We start from the raw sequence: 19,210 nt of genomic DNA, 5'->3' as shown, positions 1-19,210 counted from the left end.
TCGACCGAACCAGCATAGCAGAGAACCAGCGGCACGCGCAATTGACACCGCCAGGGGAGAGAACGCCGCTGCGTCAACAGCGTCAGGCGCGGTCCCCCACCTGCCCTGCTGTTTCCAGGCCTCGTCCCTGCGGACACTTCCTCCCGCCGTGATATTTTCCCAGTAAATTGGTTAAATTGGTTACCGAAGAGTGGCAGCCCCTACCATTTGGAGCTATCTGTGTGACCCATAGACTACTCGCTCAGAAACCCATAGACACACCACACAGACACCCGCACAAAGACGCGTTTGTTGACCGAGTGAGCCCAGCGCCGCACACGGTTGCGTTACCTTTCACTTGCACGAGCAGCACTCCGCCTGGCAGGTTCTCCAACACGGTGGCCTCGTAGACGCTCGACTCGAACACGGGCGCTTCGTCCTCCACGTCCTCCACACGCACCGTCACCGGGACCTGCGCCGTGACGTCGGCTCCGCCCCGCCGCCACGTGGCCCTCACCTCGAAGCGGTGGCTCCCCACGGCCTCGCGGTCGAGCGCCCTCGCCATCACAATCCGCCCGTCGCCGGCGACCACCGCGAACGCGCCGCCCCCGGCGCCGTCATCCGCCACCCCGCCGCCGCCGCCGGGCACCACGGCGTACGCGGCCGCCTCATCGCCCGCGAGCGCGGCCGCCACCGCGCCGACCTCGCTCCCCGCCCGCGCGTCCTCCGCGACCGTCAGCTCGTAGGCCGCCTGGGCGAAGGCCGGCGCCGCCGTGCCGGCGGGCAGCACGGCGACGGACGCGGGGACGGCGGCGGCGCGCCCGCCGCCGTCCTCCGCCACGACAAAAAACGACAGCCGCGAGCCCTCCAGGCCGGCGAGGCCACCCTTGGTGACGACGCGGCCCGTCAGGGGCTCCACCTCCAGGACGTCCTCGGAGGCGTCCGGCTCCCGCCCCTTCCGGAGCGAGTAGACGACAGCCCCGTTGCTCCCCTCATCGCGGTCCGTGGCGGCGACCTGCAGGACCGCGGTCCCCTTCGCGGCGCTCGCCGGCACTCCGCCGGAGTACTCGGCGGCGACGAACCGGGGCGCGTTGTCGTTCTCGTCCGTGGCGACGACCCTGACCGTGGCGAAGGCCGCCCTGCCTCCGCCGTCCCGGGCCACGACGCGGACGTCCACGGCCCTCTGCGAGGGGTCCTCCCTGTCGAGGGGCGCCCTCGCGAAGATCCGCCCGCTCCCGTCGACGGTGAAGCGCTCGCGGGCGAACCGGTTCGCGATGGAGTACGACGCTCGCCCGAACGCGCCCGCGTCGGCGTCCGTGGCCCGCACCGAGGCCACCGGGGTCCCCGTCACGGAGTTTTCGGGAATCTCCGCCGCGTACTCGGCCCGCTCGAAGGCGGGGGCGTGCCGGTTGGTGGGCCGCACGTCGACCGCCAGCGTGGCGTCGCCGACGAACGCGCCGTCCGTGGCCGAGACTCGGAGGTGGTAGCAGGCGGCCAGCTTCTTCCGCTCAAGCGGGACGGCGACGGAGACGACGCCCGTCTCGGCGTCGATGGCGAAGCTCGCTGGGTCGTTGTCGCCGGAGACGATGGCGTACCGCAGCCGGTAGGCGTCCGACGCGTCGGCGTCCAACGCCCTCGGCGCGGCCACGAAGTGCCCGGGCCAAGACAGCCGGCTCACGGACGCCTTGTACAGCGGCCGCTCGAACACCGGCGCGTTGTCGTTCGCGTCCTCGACGGCGACGGTCACCGTGACGTCGGAGGCGAGGGGAGGGGAGCCGCCATCCGTCGCCCGCACCGAGAAACGACGGAGCCGGCTCCGCTCGTGGTCCAGGGGCGCCGTGGTCATGACCAGCCCGCCGTCCGGGTCCACGTAGAATCCCTCGCCGCCCTTCTCCCCGTCGTCCACGATCTCGTAGCGGAGCGCCCCGTTGGGGCCGGCGTCGGTGTCGACGGCGCTCACCCGGATGACGGAGGTCCCCGGGGGCGCAGATTCGGACAGTGTGGCGGCGTAGGCGCCCCGCGCGAAGAGCGGCCGGTTGTCGTTGACGTCCCCGACGACGACGTCCAGGCTCGCGTCGGCGTGCAGGCCCGTCGCCGGGGAGGCGGCCCGCACCGCGAGGCGGTAGTTGGCCCGCGTCTCACGGTCCAGCGAGCCGACGACGCTCACGACGCCCGTGTCAAAGTCGATGGAGAACTGGTCGAAGGGGTCGCCGTCGACGATGGAGAAAACGAGCGGCAGGCCCTCGGGACCTGCCGCGCGGACGTGAGCGATCGGCGCGGGCGGCCCGACGTCCTCGGGCACCCACGCGACGTGGGAGAGGCTCTCGAACGCCGGCGTGTCCTCGTCGAGCACCGTGACCGTGACGCCGACCGTAGACGACAGCGGAGGAGTCCCGCAGTCCGTCGCCACCACGGTCACGACGAAGTCCTTGCCCGACGCGCCCGGGGCGAAGCTCGTCCTCAGCAAGATCTCGCCGCCGGAAGGGCGGACGCGAAAGCGGCCGTCGCGGTCGTCCCTCAACGAGTACCTCACCCTGGCGTTCTCGCCGACGTCCCGGTCGAGGGCCGCCACGATCAGCACGGCGCTCCCTGGCGCCGCCGCCGCTCCGACGACGGCGCGGTACGGCAGGCCGACGAACGCCGGGGCGTTGTCGTTGACGTCTTCGACGGCCACCTCGACCACGGTGCGAGCGACGCTCGGGCCGCCCCTCACCTCCACCAGCAGCTCGTAGCGATCGCGCTCCTCCCTGTCGAACGCGACGCCGGCCATCTCCAGGACGCCCGCCGTCGGCCTCATCCGGAACGCGCCGCTCGGGTCGAGCAGGTCGAAGACGAGCGGCTCGTTAAGGTCCCCCCCCGTCGCGACGACCGCGGCCACGACGGCGCCCGCCGCGCCGTTCTCGGGGATGCGCGCCGAGATCTTTGGCGGAACCCGCAGCCTGCCGCCGACCGCCCGCATGGAGACCTTCACCCGCGCGGCGCTCCAAAATTTCCCGTCGGACACCTCGACCCCGAGGTCGTAGCCGGCGGCGAGGAGGGAGGCGTTCCGCACCTCGACGTCCCCGGTGCGCGCGTCCACGGCGAACGCGCCGCCGACGTTTCCCGAGGCGACGCGGTAGGTCAGCGCGGCACCGACGTCCGGGTCGGAGGCCGCCAGGGTCAGCAGGCGGACGCCGGCGCGGGTCGGCACGGTCAGCGTCGTCTCGTACGCGGCCGTCGAGAACGCCGGCGGGCAGTCGTTGGCGTCCAGCACTGCGACCGTCACCTCGGCCGGCGCTTCGGCGGACATCCTCGGGCTGCCGCCGTCCGAGGCGGTCACCCGGAAGCGGAACTCGGCCGTCGTCTCGCGGTCGAGGGCCCCGGCGACCCTGATGGCCCCCGTGCGCGGGTCGACGGAGAAGTACTTCCTGGCTCCGAACTCGACGATCCCGTAGGCGACCGTCGCGCGCCCCTCGCCGTCGTCCGCGTCGGCGGCCCTGACGACGAGCGGGACGCCGTCCGGGTCCAGCACCGGGGTCCCCGCCGCTGCCTCCTCGCCGACGGCCCCGCGGTAGCGAGGGCGGTCGAAGACGGGCCCGTTGTCGTTCTCGTCGAGCACGCGGATCGCCACCGACGCGTCCGTCGAGAGGCCCGCCGCGTCCGTGGCCCGCACCGTCAGCTGGTACGACGGCGTCCGCTCGCGGTCCAGCGGCCGTTTGGCGGCGACGACCCCGGACGTCGGGTGGATGTCGAAGGCGCCTTCGGGATCGCCCTCCCGTATTTCGTAGGCGACCGTCGACCGGCCGGAGGCGCTCACCGCGAGCACGAAGCTCCCGGGCGCGGCCCCTTCGGCGACCTCCGCCGAGTAGCCGCCGCCGCCGCCTCCGGAGGCGAATTCGGGGGGGGCGTCGGCGTCGGCGGCGACGACGACGATGCGGACGGCGGCATTCGTGACGCGGCGCGGGCGCCCCCGGTCCACCGCCCTCACCGTCAGCTCGTAGGCCTCCACCGCGGAGCCGTTCAGCTTCCTCGCCACGAAGACGATGCCCAGCGCGCGGTGGACGGCGAAGGAATTCCCCACGTTTCCTGCCGGGAGAATTCGGAGGAGCGGGACGGGCGCGAGTTCACGTCACCGAATCCGGAGGGAGACGCCGAGGGCAAACGACGCGGGGGAAACCGCGGCGCCCGTCGGCTCCCGAGCGATCCGAGTTGGACCCGCGGCTCGCGACTCACTCGGGGAGAGGGACGCGACGGAGAAACCACGACGCTGGAAACGTGCCCCTGTGCAGAAACTCCCCCCTCCCCCCTCCGGGGCGGTTGGGAGGGGCGGCGTGAGCGGCGGCGGAAGCGGCGGTCACCGTATCTGATGCTATATCTGACGTCGGCGTTGGGGCCGTCGTCGCGGTCCGTCGCCGTGACGCGCACCACGGCGGAGCCCACGCCCGCCGACTTGGCCACGCGGGCCTCGTAGGGGCCGCCGGTGAAGCGGGGCGCGTGGTCATTGGCATCGTCGATGCTCACCGCCAGCGTGGCGTACGCTCGCCTCACGGGGACCCCGCCGTCCTGCACCTTCTCGCGCGGGTGAGAGAGTGAGAGAGAGTGAGAAAGTGAGAGAGAGTGAGAGAGTGAGAGAGTGAGAGAGAGAGAGTGAGTGAGAGAGAGTGAGAGAGAGAGTGAGAGAGAGAGTGAGAGAGAGAGTGAGAGAGTGAGAGAGAGTGAGAGAGAGTGAGAGAGAGAGTGAGTGAGAGAGAGAGTGAGAGAGTGAGAGAGAGAGTGAGAGAGTGAGAGTGTGAGAGAGAGAGAAAGTGAGTGAGAGAGAGAGTGAGAGAAAGTGAGAGAGAGTGAGAGAGAGAGTGAGAGAGAGTGAGAGAGAGTGAGTGAGTGAGAGAGTGAGAGAGAGAGTGAGAGAGTGAGCGAGAGAGTGAGAGAGTGAGAGAGTGAGAGAGTGAGAGAGAGTGAGAGAGAGAGAGTGAGAGAGAGAGTGAGAGACTTTGACTTTTAAATAAACTTTATTGTCCAGCAGCAAATGCCCTGGACGGTTCCGGTGCTCCATTGCGAGAGTCGCCAATAAAAAAGCCAACAATGTCCGTGCGCGTCATCGCGCGCAAGACCATCGACACCAGCCACAGGCAACAACCTCGTCACCGTCAACACAAGCGCACATATCGAAAAACAACACCATTCCGCAATGACACAGAAACGGGAAAAAAACCGGGTTCAAAGTGCGAACCACGCGCCGCCCCCCCACGGTACGGGTGAACCCAACCACCAAAACCAAATCAAAATCGGTCCGCGCGTGTCACCGCGCGCACATCCAAATGACGCAGCTGATCGCCGCCAATGCAGGTAGGTATACAGACCGCCTCAGTGGACGTGCTGCACACGAGGCACGCACAGCACACCTCCTGGCGTGGCCACCGCCAGCTTAGGTGGCTCACGGTCCACCGCCAGCCTCTGGTGATCGCGTGCGCAGAGGAAACCGTTTCGAGTCCGCGCGCGTCATCGCGCACCTTGCCCTTTTAAATCCCGAGGCCACAACGCTAGGTGTTGGTGTTGGCGGTGGCCGCAGGGGGGGGGGCCCTTTAGCTGGGAGGAATACTCCCTCTCTGCCTTCCGTACTAGAGCCTCCACCTTGTCGGCCTCCTTCCGGCTGCAGACTTACCTTTGCGGATCCTTGCAAAGTGGTCGCGCGGCCTGCATGAAGGCCAGCGCGTCGGGGAATTGCTCTCTGAAGGTGCCCGCGCGCCCCTTGAAGGGGTGTCGTACATAGTCAATGATGGCCCCTGGGTTGTACTCTATCCCCCTCCGGACTCGCAGGCGGCTCGTTTCACTTGTGTTCTCAACAAAGTTGGACCTTAACCACCCGTCGTCCCTGTAAGTGTTGTTGTCGTTATTTTGGTTGCTGTTGTTTTACAGTCGCCTTGTATGTTCTCTTGGGGCTTGGCGGCCGCCTCTCGTGTCAGGCCACCCCGAGCCGGGTTTTTCTTGGGCTTGGGGTGGTGTACCTCCGCGGGTCCAGCAGCCATCGCCCCGTCAGACGGGGAGGCGGGCTGCTCGTCTCTCGCGTGTGCCGCGGCACCGTCAGGTGTCACGGCACCCTCGAGCGCCGCGGCACCGTCAGGCGCGGCGGCGCCGGTGAAGGTGATGGTGGTGGTGGTCGTGAAGCCTTCAATAGCTGTACCGGGGGAATCTCCATATGGTACAGATATAAAGGGAGGCTGATCGATGCCCGGGCGCGGTCAAGGGATGGCTCCCTATTGCTCAACCACGTTATGTATGCTGATGATTTGGTAATAGCTGCTCATTCAGAGGAGGAGTTGGAGACGCTGCTGCTGAGACTGGAGCGTGCCACTAAGAGGTGGGGCCTTACCATCAAAACTAAGCACCTGCATGGGTATTTTGTACCATCGGACACTACACCCCCACAACTCCCAATCGGTGATGGGGCAGTTGTGGAAAGAGTGGAGAGTTTCTCATACCTGGGCAGTGTGCTTATGACCGGCTCCAGTTTAACAGCAGAGGTCTCACTCCGAATCAGTCGAGCGGCAATATCTTTTCATCGGTTGCGTAACGCTGTGTGGAAGCTACCTGGTCTGTCGCTCCGCACTAAGCCTCAGGTCTTCTTGGCCACGGTCATTCCCTCCCTTCTCTACGCTTGCGAAACGTGGACCCCCCTAATGGAACATCTTCGCCGGTTGGAAACATTTAGGCTGGCCTGCCTACGATCCATCCTGGGTTTAACCAGACTGGATTGTGTGAGGAGCTCACAAATCCTTGAAAGATCTAGGAAAGGTCCCATCGGTGAGCTCCTCCGGCGGGCAAGGCTGCGATGGCTGGGTAATGTAGCCCGCATGCCCAGCCACCGCATGCCGAAACAGATTTTGTTCGGCCGGATTGAGGGGGCTAAACGGGCGCGGCACGGGCTAGAGAAGAGATTGAGTCATGTGTTACAGGAGGACGTGGAGCTGAGTGGACTTGCCGATGACTGGTACCAGCGGTGTCAAGATCGGCCTCTGTGGAGGAGGCTCATGAAGGACGCTACTGGGCAGTTGGAGGCAGTCGCCCTCCAACAACAACGGAGGGCGGAGGAACGACGCTCACAACAACGAGCGGAGCGCCGGGTGGCTAAAGCACAGCCAGTTGGCACAGTAGGGGGCACAGGTGGTGCATCAGCCAGTCATCTCAGTCAGTCGACCCGTGGCACCTGGGTCTGCCCCGTGACCTCCTGCCGGCGGGCGTTCGACACTTCACGTGGCCTCAGTGTGCACATAGCCTGGCACAAGCGTCGTGGTGACATCACCGCCACTTAGTGGTGAATGGCGGTTGTTGTTGTTGTTGTTGGTCTGCAATTCTGGAGCGGCCAAGGCTGGGTCCGGCTCCGACGGTCGCTCTGCTACCGCGACGTCGTCCAGCAGGTGGAGTCCGCCGTCGTCGCTCATCCCGTCCCGCAGCCCGGGTTCGTCGTCGCTCCCCGTCGCCGCTTCCGTGCGGTCCTCCGGCTCGCTGTTGTCGCCGGCGACCACCATCCACATCGCGGGGGCCCCGACGCGTCCCGCTGACGCGGGGTCGCTCCTTGCCCTCCGCTTACTCCGCCGGGGAGGGGTGGACGGGCGGACGAAAACGTCTCCCTCGTCCTCGGTCGTCCGTGCCCCGCAGTCAGCTGCCAGGACGGCGAGATCACCCCGCTGTCCTCCCTGCTGCTGCTGTTGTTGTTGATTTTGGTGTTCTTCTTGTTGTAGTTGATGGCGGTGCTGTTGCTGCGGCTGCTGCTGCTGTGTCTGCTGATGCTCCGCCCGCCCCGTTGCGGGCGGAGCAGCAGGCGCGGCGGACTCGCTCGCCCTGTTCGGGCAGTTCCTCCGGGCGTGGCCGCTGCCTCCGCACCCGGAACAACGCATCCCCGCCGTGGATGCGTGTACTGTGTACACGTGGCCCTGCACCGTGTACTTAAAGTTAATGTCTAAGTCCGCGTTGCCGTCCTTCAAGACCATTAAAACCTGGCGCTGAAGCGACAATACGTGCGCCAACCCGGGGTCCCTCGTTCGTAGAGGCAGCAGCGTGACCTTCGACACCGCCGTCCCGTAGTGTTAGAAGTCCCGCAGCAGGTCGGCGCCGCTCAGAAAGGGCGGCGCGCCCGAGAGCGCCACCCTGACGGCGGGCGTGGCGAGCGGGGCGCACCACAGGTGAAGCTCAACCACGGTGAGCCCCGTCTCCACCAGGCGCGCCGCCATCGCCTCCTCCGCTACGTACACCGTGACCCCTCCGCTCTGCCGCTGGGCCGTGACGACGACGGCGTAGCCGACGTCGTCGCGGCCACCGCGGCGGCGACGACGGCGATCCCGGACGGCGGAAAGGTGGCGAAACCGTTCCTCCTCGTGAGAGTCTCCAGCGCGGAGCGCTGCGCCATGGTGGTGGTCGGCAGCAGCCACACCTGCGCACGTGTTCGCTGTAGTTGTCGTTGTTGTTGCCGTTCTCTGTTCAGCCCACGAGCCGCTCGGAATACATTTTCCGGGACGACTCAGTGAGCAAAAATAAAGAAGAAATCAAAGGGAATAAACCATTACAAAACGAGGGGAAGAGTGATGTTTAAACTCCCCATTGTAACCTCTCTCAGGCTTGGCCTAATTGATGGAAAATCAGGCCCCCATTGATCCAGGTGAGCAGCACGGAGCTTCACCTGGACGCAGCCTCCTCCGCGCATGCGCAGAGAGAGAGAGTGTGAGAGTGACAGAGAGTGAGTGAGAGAGTGAGTGAGTGAGAGTGAGAGAGAGTGAGAGAGTGAGAGACAGTGAGTGAGAGTGAGTGTGAGAGAGAGTGAGAGAGAGTGAGAGAGAGTGAGAGAGGGTGAGATTGAGTGAGAGAGTGAGAGAGTGAGTGAGTGAGTGAGAGTGAGAGAGAGTGAGCGAGAGAGTGAGAGAGGGTGAGAGAGAGTGAGAGAGAGTGAGAGAGAGTGAGAGAGAGAGCGAGAGAGTGAGAGTGAGAGAGAGTGAGAGAGTGAAGAGAGAGAGGGCTGAGCGGAGCGCTCGCTCCGAACGCCCCCGGACAGGAGGCTTTCGCGGCAGACGCCATTCTCGGTGGAGGGACGTGCTGGTCGCGTGCAACGTGTCGTCGTCCGACTGTGCCACCGCCGCCTGACACGGCCGGTCGGCAAGGTTTTGTGTCACCCAAACAAAATGTGGCGATTTAGTTACACGGCTTGTTTACGTGACAAACTACACTATACGCATTACTATGCAGTACACCGCACACTGTGGTCACCACGCAAGACGGTGGTCACAGTGTCGTCGTCGTCGTCGTCATCATCGTCGCCTTCGATCAGCAGTCGGCTACGTACAGTTGCGGACAAAGTTCAACAGACACGCGCACACGTACACACACGTACACACACACACGTACACACACGTACACACACGTACACACGTGCACATGTACACACACGTACATACACACACACACGTACACACACACACGTACACACACACACGTACACACACGTACACACACGTGCACACCCAGCGAACACACGTACACACACACACGTACACACACGTACACACACGTGCACACGTACACACACGTACACACGTGCACACCCAGCGAACACACGTACACACACACGTACACACATGTACACACACACACGTACACACACGTATACACACACACGTACACACACGTACACACACATACACACGTGCACATGTACACACACGCACACGTACACACACGTACACACGTACACACACGTACACACAGGTGCACACACGCGCACACCCGGCGTGGAGCCACGTACTCACCATGACGGTGAGTACGTGGCTCCACTTGGCCTCTCGGTCCAGCCTCTCGGCGACGGTGACCTCGCCGGTGACGGGGTCTACGCGGAACAGACGCCGGCCCTCCACGGCGTCGCCGCCGCCCACGCCGACGAGGAAGAAGGAGAGCCGGGCGGCGGCGGCGCCGGCGTCGGCGTCGGTCGCCTCCAGCCGCAGAATCCGGGAGGCGCCGGGAGAGGCGTCCTCGGTGACGGTCGCCTCGTAGAGGTCACGGGAGAAGCGGGGCCGGTGGTCGTTCACGTCCTGCACTGTCACCACCACCTAGCGGGGGGGGGGGGGGGGGTGAGTAAAGTGGTGATGCGGCCTCGTGACGTCACCGCATCACCCTGACGGCCTCGTCACGCCCACCCCGTGCGACAGACAGACACGCACACAGACACACACACAGACACACACAGACACAGACACACACACAGACATGCACAGACACGCACACAGACAAACACAGACACACACACAGACACGCACACAGACACATAGAGACAGACACACACAGACACACACACACACAGACACACACACACAGACACACACAGACACGCACACAGACACACACAGACACACACACAGACACACACACAGACACACACACACAGACACACAGACATACACACACAGACACACACACACAGACACACACACAGACACACACAAACACACACACAGACACACACAGACACACACACAGACACGCGTGCCCGCCCACCAGGGTGGTTGAAGCGTTGGTCCCGTCGGTGAGCGTCACAGTGAGCCGGTAGGAGGAGCACCGCTCAGCATCCAGCGGCTTGGCCACCTCCACAACGCCGCTGTGCTCCGTCACGTGGAAGCTGCGCTCCACGTCACCGCCTGTCAACACGCGGCGCCCCCCTACCGTCATCATCATCGTTACCACCGTTAACACACCATCATCATGTCACCGTTAACACACCATCATCGTCACCATTAACACACCATCATGATGTCACCGTTAACACACCATCATCGTCACCATTAACACACCATCATGATGTCACCGTTAACACACCATCATCGTCACCGTTAACACACCATCATGATGTCACCGTTAACCCATCATCGTGAGGTCACCATTAACACACCATCATGATGTCACCACTAACACACCATCATGATGTCACCGTTAACACATCATCATCATGTCACCGTTAACACACCATCGTGAGGTCACCGTTAACCCATCATCATGAGGTCACCATTAACACACCATCATGATGTCACCGTTAACACATCATCATGTCACCATTAACACACCATCATGATGTCACCGTTAACACATCATCATCATCACCATTGACAAATCATCATCATCACCGTTAACACATCATCATCGTCACCATTAACACAACATCATCATGTCACCGTTAACACACCATCGTGATGTCACCGTTAACCCATCATCGTGAGGTCACCGTTAACCCATCATCGTGAGGTCACCATTAACACACCATCATGATGTCACCGTTAACACATCATCATGATGTCACCGTTAACACATCATCATGTCACCGTTAACCCATCATCGTGAGGTCACCATTAACACATCATCATGAGGTCACCATTAACACATCATCATGATGTCACCGTTAACACACCATCATGATGTCACCGTTAACACATAATCATCGTCACCATTAACCCATCATCATCGTCACCATTAACACACCATCATGATGTCACCGTTAACACATCATCATCGTCACCGTTAACACACCATCATGATGTCACCATTAACACATCATCATGAGGTCACCATTAACACATCATCATCGTCACTGTTAACACATCATCATGATGTCACCATTAACCCATCATCATGAGGTCACCATTAACACATCATCATCGTCACTATTAACACACCATCATGAGGTCACCGTTAACACATCATCATGAGGTCACCATTAACACACCATCATCGTCACAATTAACACACCATCATGAGGTCACCGTTAACACACCATCATGAGGTCACAGTTAACACATCATCATAAGGTCACCGTTAACACATCATCGTGATGTCACCGTTAACCCATCATCACGTCACCATTAACACACCATCATGATGTGGGGTGGGATGTGGGATGTGTGTGGTGGCACCGCGTGACCTGTGATGCTGAACCAGAGGAGGCTCCCCGCCGTGCTCTGCGTGCGCAGCGCGATCACCACGGAGCCCACGGCGGCCGTCTCCGACACGGTGACCGCGTGCCGGCTCAGGCCGAAGGCCGCGGGCGTCTCCGGCGGCCGGGGAGCGGCGATCCACTCCACGTGGATGACGGCCGTCGACGGCAAGGTCGGCGGTTGCCCTGAGTCCCTGGCTTCGATCTGCGGGGCGGGCAACGGCGAGATCGGCGAGTTCTGCTTCACGGCGGGGAGTCAACATTGTCAAGCGTGTCCATGAGGATGAGGGAGGAGGACCGCGAGGGGAGTGTGCCCAGTACCAGGATGGAGTGGGATGTCCCCGCACGGTGCAAGTCGCTCCAGCTGTAGACGACTCCGTGCTCATCGGAATAGTAATTGTGTTGCCACCCGCGGACGGTGTACAACAGCATGCCGTTGTTGCCCCAGTCGGCGTCGGCGGCGTAGACGCGGGCGATGGCCACCACCGTCGGCTCCTTCGCCGCCACCGCGTAAACGCGCGTGAGGTTCCTGCGGAAGCGCGGGGCGTTGTCGTTCTCGTCGGAGACGCTCAGCGTCACCGCCACCCTCGCTTCACGCGGGGGCACGCCGCCGTCCACGATGGACACCTGGCGCCGGCGGGCGGGACGCACGCAGACACACGCGCAACAACAACAACGACCGCCACTAAGTGGCCGTGACGGCACCACGACGCTTGTGCCAGGCCATGTGCACGTCGAGGCCACGTGTCGAACGTCCGTTGGCAGGAGGTCACGGGGCACACCCAGGTGCCACGGGTCGACTGACTGAGATGAGTGGCCGATGCACCACCTGTGCCCCTTACTGTGCTTTAGCCACCCGGTGCTCTGATGGGTCTTTGTCCAGATGTTTTAATGATTTGTGAGCTCCTCACACAATCCACCCTGGTTAAACCCAGGATGGATCGTAGGCAGGTGAGCCTAAATGTTTCTAACCAGCCAAAGATGTTCAATTAGTGGGGGTCAACGTTTCGCAAGCGTAGAGAAGGGTGGGAATGACTTGCCGAGAAGACCCGAAGCTTAGTGCGGAGCGACAGACCAGGTAGCTTCCACACAGCGTTATGCAACCGATGAAAAGATAATGCCGCTCGACTGATTCGGAGTGAGACCTCCGCTGTCAAACTGAAGCCAGTCATGAGCACACGGCCAGGGTATGGGAAACTTTCCACTCTCTCCACAACTGCCCTATCACCAATTGTGAGTTGTGGGGGTGGATTGTCCGATGGTACAAAATACCCAGGCAGGTGCTTAGTTTTGGTGGGGCTGATGGTAAGTCCCAACCTCTTAGCGGCAAGCTCCACGTTTAGCAGCAGCGCCTCCAACTCCTCCTCTGAGTGAGCAGCAATTACCAGATCATCGGCAAGGTTGAGCAATAGGGAGCCATCACTTGACCGCACCTGGGCATCGATGAGCCTCCCATTATATCTGTACCAGATGGAAATTCCTCCGGTACAGCTATTGAAGGCCACTACCACCACCACCATCACGGTGACTCTCACCTCCAGTTCGTGCTCCGCCTGCCTCTCTCTGTCCAGCCGCCTGCTGGTGGTGTGGATGACGCCTGCAACGAGTCCGTTCACCGGAGGTCAACAACAACCATCCCACGCCGGCCGGCACACGCACGCAGTGGGGTGGGGTGGGGGCCAACGTGGATAGTAAATGTTGCTGGATTTGCTCACCAACACACCGGTTAGTGCTGTACTAGTAACGAATTGGCACATTCTGTAGTGTATAGTAGTGTTGTGCATAATGTAGTGTACACTATACACTACATTATGATTGTAAATGTTATAGATTTGCTTTCTACACTACACTATAATTGTAAAAGTTCTGGATTTGCTCTCCACCACCACCAACCCCCACCTGTCGCATTGTTTATGGTGAAGAATCCCTGTGGGTCTCCGCTGACGATGTTGAACGTGAGGCCCCTGCCCCGGGCATCGTTGGAGGACATGGCGGCGGCATTGTCCAGGTCCCAGGCGTCCACCTGCACTGCCCTGACGCCCCCACGGGAGTTCTCCGCCACCGCGGCCTGGTACCACGGACGCGACGCCCGCGGGGGGTTGTCGTTAACGTCCTGGGGGGGGGGGGGGGGGGGGGAGAGACACACGGTACTCGCATTGTGTGTCGTTTTAAAACGCAGCGGTGCATACGCATGTGTGTGTATGTGTGTGTATGTGTGTGTGTACTTGTGTGTGTACGTGTGTGTGTATGTACGTGTGTGTGTGTATATACGTGTGTGTGTGTGTGTGTACGTGTGTGTGTGTATACGTGTGTGTGTATATATACGTGTGTGTGTATACGTGTGTGTGTGTATACGTGTGTGTGTATACGTGTGTGTGTGTATACGTGTGTGTGTGTGTGTATACCTCCTCGCGGTGCCGGACGGGCAACTCTGTCGTGGACAGCGCTGTGGGGGGAGTTCCAATTTTGATTGGCTCCTCCCCTCATGGCATATGTGTCCACCACAGGGGCTAAACGGGGGCTCTGGACTGGTGCGAGGGGCTGGTAACCCCTCCACCTTCAATTAATTATTACAAAACCACGAATTAAACTGAAATATGTAACAACTAAGCTTGTGCCGGACGCCCCGGGGGGCCAGGCGTCTATGACGTCTCCTGGCCAAACCCCAATTGGCGGAGCCAGGAGATTGAATACCTACCCTCGGGGCTACTCCAGAAACAACGAAAAGCCACTACAGGTGGCCACGTGGAATGTTCGAACGCTCACTGCAGAGGAGAGGCTGCCACTCCTCTGTCGGGAGCTGGACCGGTACCGCCTGGATCTATGCGGCATTCAGGAGGTCCAGTGGACCGGCTCTGGCTCCTGCCACCATGAGGGGTGGACAGTCCTCTACTCGGGGCAGCAGACTGCCAAACAACAGGGTGTGGGTCTTCTTTTGAACAAAAGAATGAAGGGGGCGTGGGAGCGTGGCGGTGAGGTGTGGGAAGCTGTAAGCCCCAGGCTACTTTGGGCTCGCCTTCCCATCAACCGGAGGCGAGGAATGGTGGTCGTGGTTACTTATGCCCCCACCGAAGATGAACATCCGTGGAGGGATGCAGGCAAAGCCGATGAGTCAGATGCCTTCTATGACCTCCTGTCACAGGTGCTGGCTAAGGTGGCCCCTCGGGATAGAGTCATCATGTTGGGTGACTTCAATGCCCGAGTTGGTCATGATACTGGCACCTGGTCTGGAGTGATTGGAGGGCATGGGCCAGATCAGCTCAATAACAACGGTAGGAGGCTGCTAGATTTTTGTGCAGCCCATGGGCTTGTAATTACCAACACGCTGTTCCGGCATCGGCGCATACACACAACATCATGGATGCATGCCGGGTCCAAGCAAGAACATCTGCTGGACTACATAGTGACGGACCAGCGAATGCGAGCCCATGTCCTTGACACCAGGACCTACCGTGGAGCTGATCTGCCCTCTGACCATCGACTAGTCATCTGTAAGATGCGCCTGCCATTCTTCCACTCCGGTGGTGGGTGTACACCCAGGACCCCATTCCAACCTAAAGTGGCCTGGTCTCAGTTATCTGATGAAAGTTGCAAGCGAGAATTTCATCATCGCTTGCGGCTGGGATTGGCATCGTCCCCGACTCCTCCTGATGTCGAGGGTAAATGGGCGAGGTTTAGGACTGTGACTCATGCAGCTGCAATGGCTGCTTTGGGTACGCGGTCCAGACCTCCCCAGATACCCTGGATGACAGAGGAGTTGTTCAGGATGGTTGAGAAAAAGCGACAGGCCCACTGTCATCGGCTACAGAATCCCACGTCAGAGAATGAGGAGGCTTACCGCAGCCTTCGCTCGGAGGTTCGGAGAGCCGTGAGGCGCTGCAAGGATGGGTGGTGGTCGCGGGTTGCTGAGGAGATGGAGTCTGCCTCAGTGGCCCGTGATCACAAATCTCTATTTAACTCCATCAAAAAAGTAACCTGCAGCGCCACACCTATTACCATCATTAGGGGAAAAAACGGTGATCCAATTTCCGACCCCCAGGAACAGGTTCGCAGATTTGCTGAGCATTTCTGTGAGGTCCTGGGGGAGGGAAAATCCCTCAGCCAGGAAAACATCGTGGCACAAAGTGAGGATGACCCTGCTGAGGCTGCGGTGCCTCAAATATTGGATGAAGTCACCCCCTGTGAGTGGCTGGCTGAGGTGCCATCTGCTGAGGAAGTATTGAAGGCGATCCGGAGTCTGAGACCAGGAAAGGCAGCGGGCAGAGATGATCTCTCAAGCGAAATGCTGAGGGAGGGTGGCGTTTGTGCACACACTGCCCTATATGACATCATAACAACAGCCTGGACCACTGGACGGGTTCCGCAGGATTGGAAGGATGCCCTGGTGGTCCCCCTTTTTAAGAAGGGGGACCGCACAGACTGTAACAACTACAGGGGCATCTCACTCCTCAGTGTGCCGGGAAAGGTCCTGGCAAGGATTATTCAGCATCGCCTTGCCAGGCACGCTGAGGAGAGGCTTGCGGAGCCCCAATGCGGTTTCAGGAAAGGGCGGTCCTGCACAGATGCCATATTTTCTGTCCGTCTGCTACAGCAGAGGTGTAGGGAATTCCAACAAGACCTACATCTCTGCTTTATTGACCTGGTCAAGGCCTATGATACCATCAGTAGGCCTGGGCTCTGGGTCGTTCTTCGTGCTTTTGGAGTACCTGACCCTCTGCTCACGATCATTAAGGACCTTCATGATGGTGAGCGGGCCCGGGTAAAACTACGTGGCCGGGAGTCAGAGCCATTCCCTGTACACCTTGGGGTGCGACAGGGATGTCCTCTGGCTCCCACATTATTTAACATCTATTTTGACCACGTAGTTCGTGAAGCCTTCAATCGCTGTACCGGGGGAATCTCCATATGGTACAGATATAATGGGAGGCTAATCGATGCCCGGGTGCGGTCAAGGGATGGCTCCCTATTGCTCAACCACGTTATGTATGCTGATGACTTGGTAATAGCTGCTCAGTCAGAGGAGGAGTTGGAGACGCTGCTGCTGAGACTGGAGCGTGCCACTAAGAGGTGGGGCCTTACCATCAGCCCCACCAAAACTAAGCACCTGCCTGGGTATTTTGTACCATCGGACACTCCACCCCCACAACTCCCAATCGGTGATGGGGCAGTTGTGGAGAGAGTGGAGAGTTTCCCATACCTGGGCAGTGTGCTTATGACTGGCTCCAGTTTAACAGCAGAGGTCTCACTCCGAATCAGTCGAGCGGCAATATCTTTTCATCGGTTGCGTAACGCTGTGTGGAAGCTACCTGGTCTGTCGCTCCGCACTAAGCTTCAGGTCTTCTCGGCCACGGTCATTCCCTCCCTTCTCTACGCTTGCGAAACGTGGACCCCCCTAATGGAACATCTTCGCCGGTTAGAAACATTTAGGCTGACCTGCCTACGATCCATCCTGGGTTTAACCAGACTGGATTGTGTGAGGAGCTCACAAATCCTTGAAAGATCTGGGCAGGGTCCCATCGGTGAGCTCCTCCGGCAGGCAAGGCTGCGATGGCTGGGTCATGTAGCCCGCATGCCCAGCCACCGCATGCCGAAACAGCTTTTGTTTGGCCGGATTGAGGGGGCTAAGCGGGCGCGGCACGGGCTAGAGAAGAGATGGAGTGATGTGGTACAGGAGGACGTGGAGCTGAGTGGACTTGCCGATGACTGGTACCAGCGGTGTCAAGATCGGCCTCTGTGGAGGAGGCTCGTGAAGGATGCTACTGGGCAGTTGGAGGCAGTCGCCCTCCAACAACAACGGAGGGCAGAGGAGCGACGCTCACAACAGCGAGCGGAGTGCCGGGTGGCTAAAGCACAGCAGGTTGGCACAGTAGGGGGCACAGGTGGTGCATCAGCCAGTCATCTCAGTCAGTCGACCCGTGGCACCTGGGTCTGCCCCGTGACCTCCTGCCAGCGGGCGTTCGACACTTCACGTGGCCTCAGGGTGCACATAGCCTGGCACAAGCGTCGTGGTGACGTCACCGCCACTTAGTGGCGAATGGCGGTTGTTGTTGTTGTGTGTGTATACGTGTGTGTGTGTGTGTGTCCTCCAGAAACAACGAAAAGCCACTACGGGTGGCCACGTGGAATGTTCGAACGCTCACAGCGGAGGAGAGGCTGCTACTCCTCTGTCGGGAGCTGGACCGGTACCGCCTGGATCTATGTGGCATTCAGGAGGTCCGGTGGACCGGCTCTGGCTCCTGCCACCATGAGGGGTGGACAGTCCTCTACTCGAGGCAGCAGACTGCCAAACAACAGGGTGTGGCTCTTCTTTTGAACAAAAGAATGAAGGGGGTGTGGGAGCGTGGCGGTGAGGTGTGGGAAGCTGTAAGCCCCAGGCTACTTTGGGCTCGCCTTCCCATCAACCGGAGGCAAGGAATGGTGGTCGTGGTTACTTATGCCCCCACCGAAGATGAACATCCGTGGAGGGATGCAGGCAAAGCCGATGAGTCAGATGCCTTCTATGACCTCCTGTCACAGGTGCTGGCTAAAGTGGCCCCTCGGGATAGAGTCATCATGTTGGGTGACTTCAATGCCCGAGTTGGTCATGATACTGGCACCTGGTATGGAGTGATTGGAGGGCATGGGCCAGATCAGCTCAATAACAACGGTAGGAGGCTGCTAGATTTTTGTGCAGCCCATGGGCTTGTAATTACCAACACGCTGTTTCGGCATCGGCGCATCCACACAACATCATGGTTGCATGCCGGGTCCAAGCAAGAACATCTGCTGGACTACATAGTGATGGACCAGCGGATGCGAGCCCTCGTCCTTGACACCAGGACCTACCGTGGAGCTGATCTGCCCTCTGACCATCGACTAGTCATCTGTAAGATGCGCCTGCCATTCTTCCACTCCGGTGGTAGATGTACACCCAGGACCCCATTCCAACCTAAAGTGGCCTGGTCTCAGTTATCTGATGAAAGTTGCAAGCGAGCATTTCATCATCGCTTGCGGCTGGGATTGGCATCGTCCCCGACTCCTCCTGATGTCGAGGGTAAATGGGCGAGGTTTAGGACTGTGACTCATGCAGCTGCAATGGCTGCTTTGGGTACGCGGTCCAGACCTCCCCAGAGACCCTGGCTGACAGAGGAGGTGTTCAGGATGATTGAGAAAAAGCGACAGGCCCACTGTCATCGGCTACAGAATCCCACGTCAGAGAATGAGGAGACTTACCGCAGCCTTCGCTCGGAGGTTCGGAGAGCCGTGAGGCGCTGCAAGGATGGGTGGTTGTCGCGGGTTGCTGAGGAGATG

At 60.4% G+C, this 19,210-nt stretch overlaps 1 protein-coding gene across 1 annotated transcript in view; it reads right to left on the bottom strand.

The window, feature by feature from the left end:
• LOC142920185 (protocadherin Fat 1-like) overlaps nucleotides 1-19,210 on the bottom strand; it is a 66,970-nt gene that overhangs the window by 4,715 nt on the left and 43,045 nt on the right. Inside the window, exons 8-15 of the mRNA XM_076062652.1 lie at nucleotides 13,820-14,033; nucleotides 13,456-13,517; nucleotides 12,242-12,547; nucleotides 11,909-12,125; nucleotides 10,495-10,634; nucleotides 9,753-10,049; nucleotides 4,317-4,527; nucleotides 331-4,044 (exon numbers count right to left, since the gene is read on the bottom strand). Coding sequence (XP_075918767.1) covers nucleotides 331-4,044; nucleotides 4,317-4,527; nucleotides 9,753-10,049; nucleotides 10,495-10,634; nucleotides 11,909-12,125; nucleotides 12,242-12,547; nucleotides 13,456-13,517; nucleotides 13,820-14,033 — 5,161 coding nt within the window. The remainder of the gene's footprint in view (nucleotides 1-330; nucleotides 4,045-4,316; nucleotides 4,528-9,752; nucleotides 10,050-10,494; nucleotides 10,635-11,908; nucleotides 12,126-12,241; nucleotides 12,548-13,455; nucleotides 13,518-13,819; nucleotides 14,034-19,210) is intronic.

This window comes from Petromyzon marinus, unplaced genomic scaffold, assembly GCF_048934315.1.
Source record: "Petromyzon marinus isolate PM22_M1 ecotype Great Lakes invasive population unplaced genomic scaffold, UKy_Petmar_22M1.pri1.0 PM_G_Scaffold_7, whole genome shotgun sequence".
Lineage (NCBI taxonomy): Eukaryota > Metazoa > Chordata > Hyperoartia > Petromyzontiformes > Petromyzontidae > Petromyzon > Petromyzon marinus.
Note: the sequence above shows the minus strand (reverse complement) of the source record. Positions and strands in the feature narration are given on the sequence as shown.